The 1539-nt window shown below is 62.3% G+C and overlaps 1 protein-coding gene across 1 annotated transcript in view; it reads right to left on the reverse strand.

Annotated features, from left to right (window-relative positions):
* MYO1G (myosin IG) overlaps positions 1 to 1539 on the reverse strand; it is a 24180-nt gene that overhangs the window by 20545 nt on the left and 2096 nt on the right. The window contains exons 3-4 of the mRNA XM_015568207.1: positions 1136 to 1473; positions 65 to 122 (exon numbers count right to left, since the gene is read on the reverse strand). Of these exons, the coding sequence (XP_015423693.1) occupies positions 65 to 122; positions 1136 to 1473 (396 nt within the window). The remainder of the gene's footprint in view (positions 1 to 64; positions 123 to 1135; positions 1474 to 1539) is intronic.

Raw genomic sequence — 1539 nt, forward strand, 5'->3', positions numbered from 1 at the left:
CCCCAGAGAGAGGGCGCGAGGGGGCCGGAAGGGGCTGCCCTGCCTGCCCACCCGCCTGCCCGGCTCACCTGATAGAAGGCGTGGAAGTTCCTCTCACCCACGTGCTGCTTGAGGACCCGAGACTGAGGAGAGAGGGGAAGCTGGGCCCGTGTCTGGGTGGACAGGGACCCCCAGGGGACAGGTCCCAGAGCCCCAAGGCAGTGCAGGGAGCAGAGGGGCTGGCCTGGCCACAGAGGGAGCCCCACCCTGTGCATCTGGGGCATCAAAGAGGGTAAGCCCCTGCCCCAGGGCCGTGGGCCTCCAGCGAAGCCTGGGCAACACCTTTTCTTTTTTTTTTTAAGGGTAAGTTTGGCTCTTCAATTCTCTCAACGTCTTTTTTTACTTATTTACTAGAGGCCCAGTGCACGAAATTCACACATGGGGGTCCCCTCAGCCCAGCCTGCACGCTCTCCAATCCGAGATCCCTTGGGGGATGTTCGACTCCCTCTCACAATCTGGGAGTGCTGGCTTCTAACCGCTCACCTGCCTGCCTGCCCGATCGACCCTAACTGCCACCCCTGCTGGCCTGGTCACTCCTAACTGCCTCCCCCCAACCCCCTGCTGGCCTGGTTGCCCTTTACTGCCCCCCCTGCCAGTCTGGTCACACCCAACTGCCCCCCTCTGTCGGCCTGGTCACCCCTAACTGCCCCCCCCCATGGCCTGGTTGCCCCCAACTGCCCCCTCTGCCGGGCTGGTCACCCCACGCAGCCTGCTGTTTGGTCGTCCATCTGGTTGTTTTGGTCGTATGGCCCCTGGCTTTTTATATATTAGGGTTTTAAGCCTCACCCAAGGATATTTTTCCATTGACCCCTGCTGGCCTGGTCACTCCTAACTGCCTCCCCCCAACCCCCTGCTGGCCTGGTTGCCCTTTACTGCCCCCCCTGTTTTTTCCATTGATTTTTAGAGAGTGGAAGAGGGAGGGAAAGACAGAGAGAAACATCAATTGGTTGCCTCCTACACACGCCCTGACCAGGGCCCAGGCCACGGAGGAGCCTGCAACCGAGGTACGTGCCCTTGACTGGAATCGAACCAGGGACCCTTCAGTCCAAGGGCCCATGCTCTACCTACTGAGCCAAACTGGCCAGGGCCAACCCACCTTCTCCAGCAAGTAGCTGTGGATGTGCCCCCCGATGGGGTCGCCCTTGAAGTCGAAGTTGATGTCCATGTACTTGCCGAAGCGGCTGGAGTTGTGGTTGCGGTTGGTGCGGGCGTTCCCGAAGGCCTCCAGCACGCAGGTGGACTTGAGCAGCACGTCCTTGACCCTGAACGGGGCACAGGGTGGGGCTGCATCGCAGAGACCTCGAGCCCGGGACCCGTTTATCCTACGGTGTCCCGGGCTGAGACCGCCCGCGCTTCCCCTGCAGGCTGAGGGCGGAGCTTCCTCCTGAGACACCGGAGGGCCCCGTGGCCCGTGCCAGGCCAGGTCACCGCCCGCTGGCCACGGTGCTCAGCGGCACCTTCCCCACCAGCCCCACGTCACTCCACGTCACAGAAGAGCAG

This window comes from Myotis davidii, unplaced genomic scaffold (genome assembly GCF_000327345.1).
Source record: "Myotis davidii unplaced genomic scaffold, ASM32734v1 scaffold1364, whole genome shotgun sequence".
In the NCBI taxonomy this organism is placed as follows: domain Eukaryota; kingdom Metazoa; phylum Chordata; class Mammalia; order Chiroptera; family Vespertilionidae; genus Myotis; species Myotis davidii.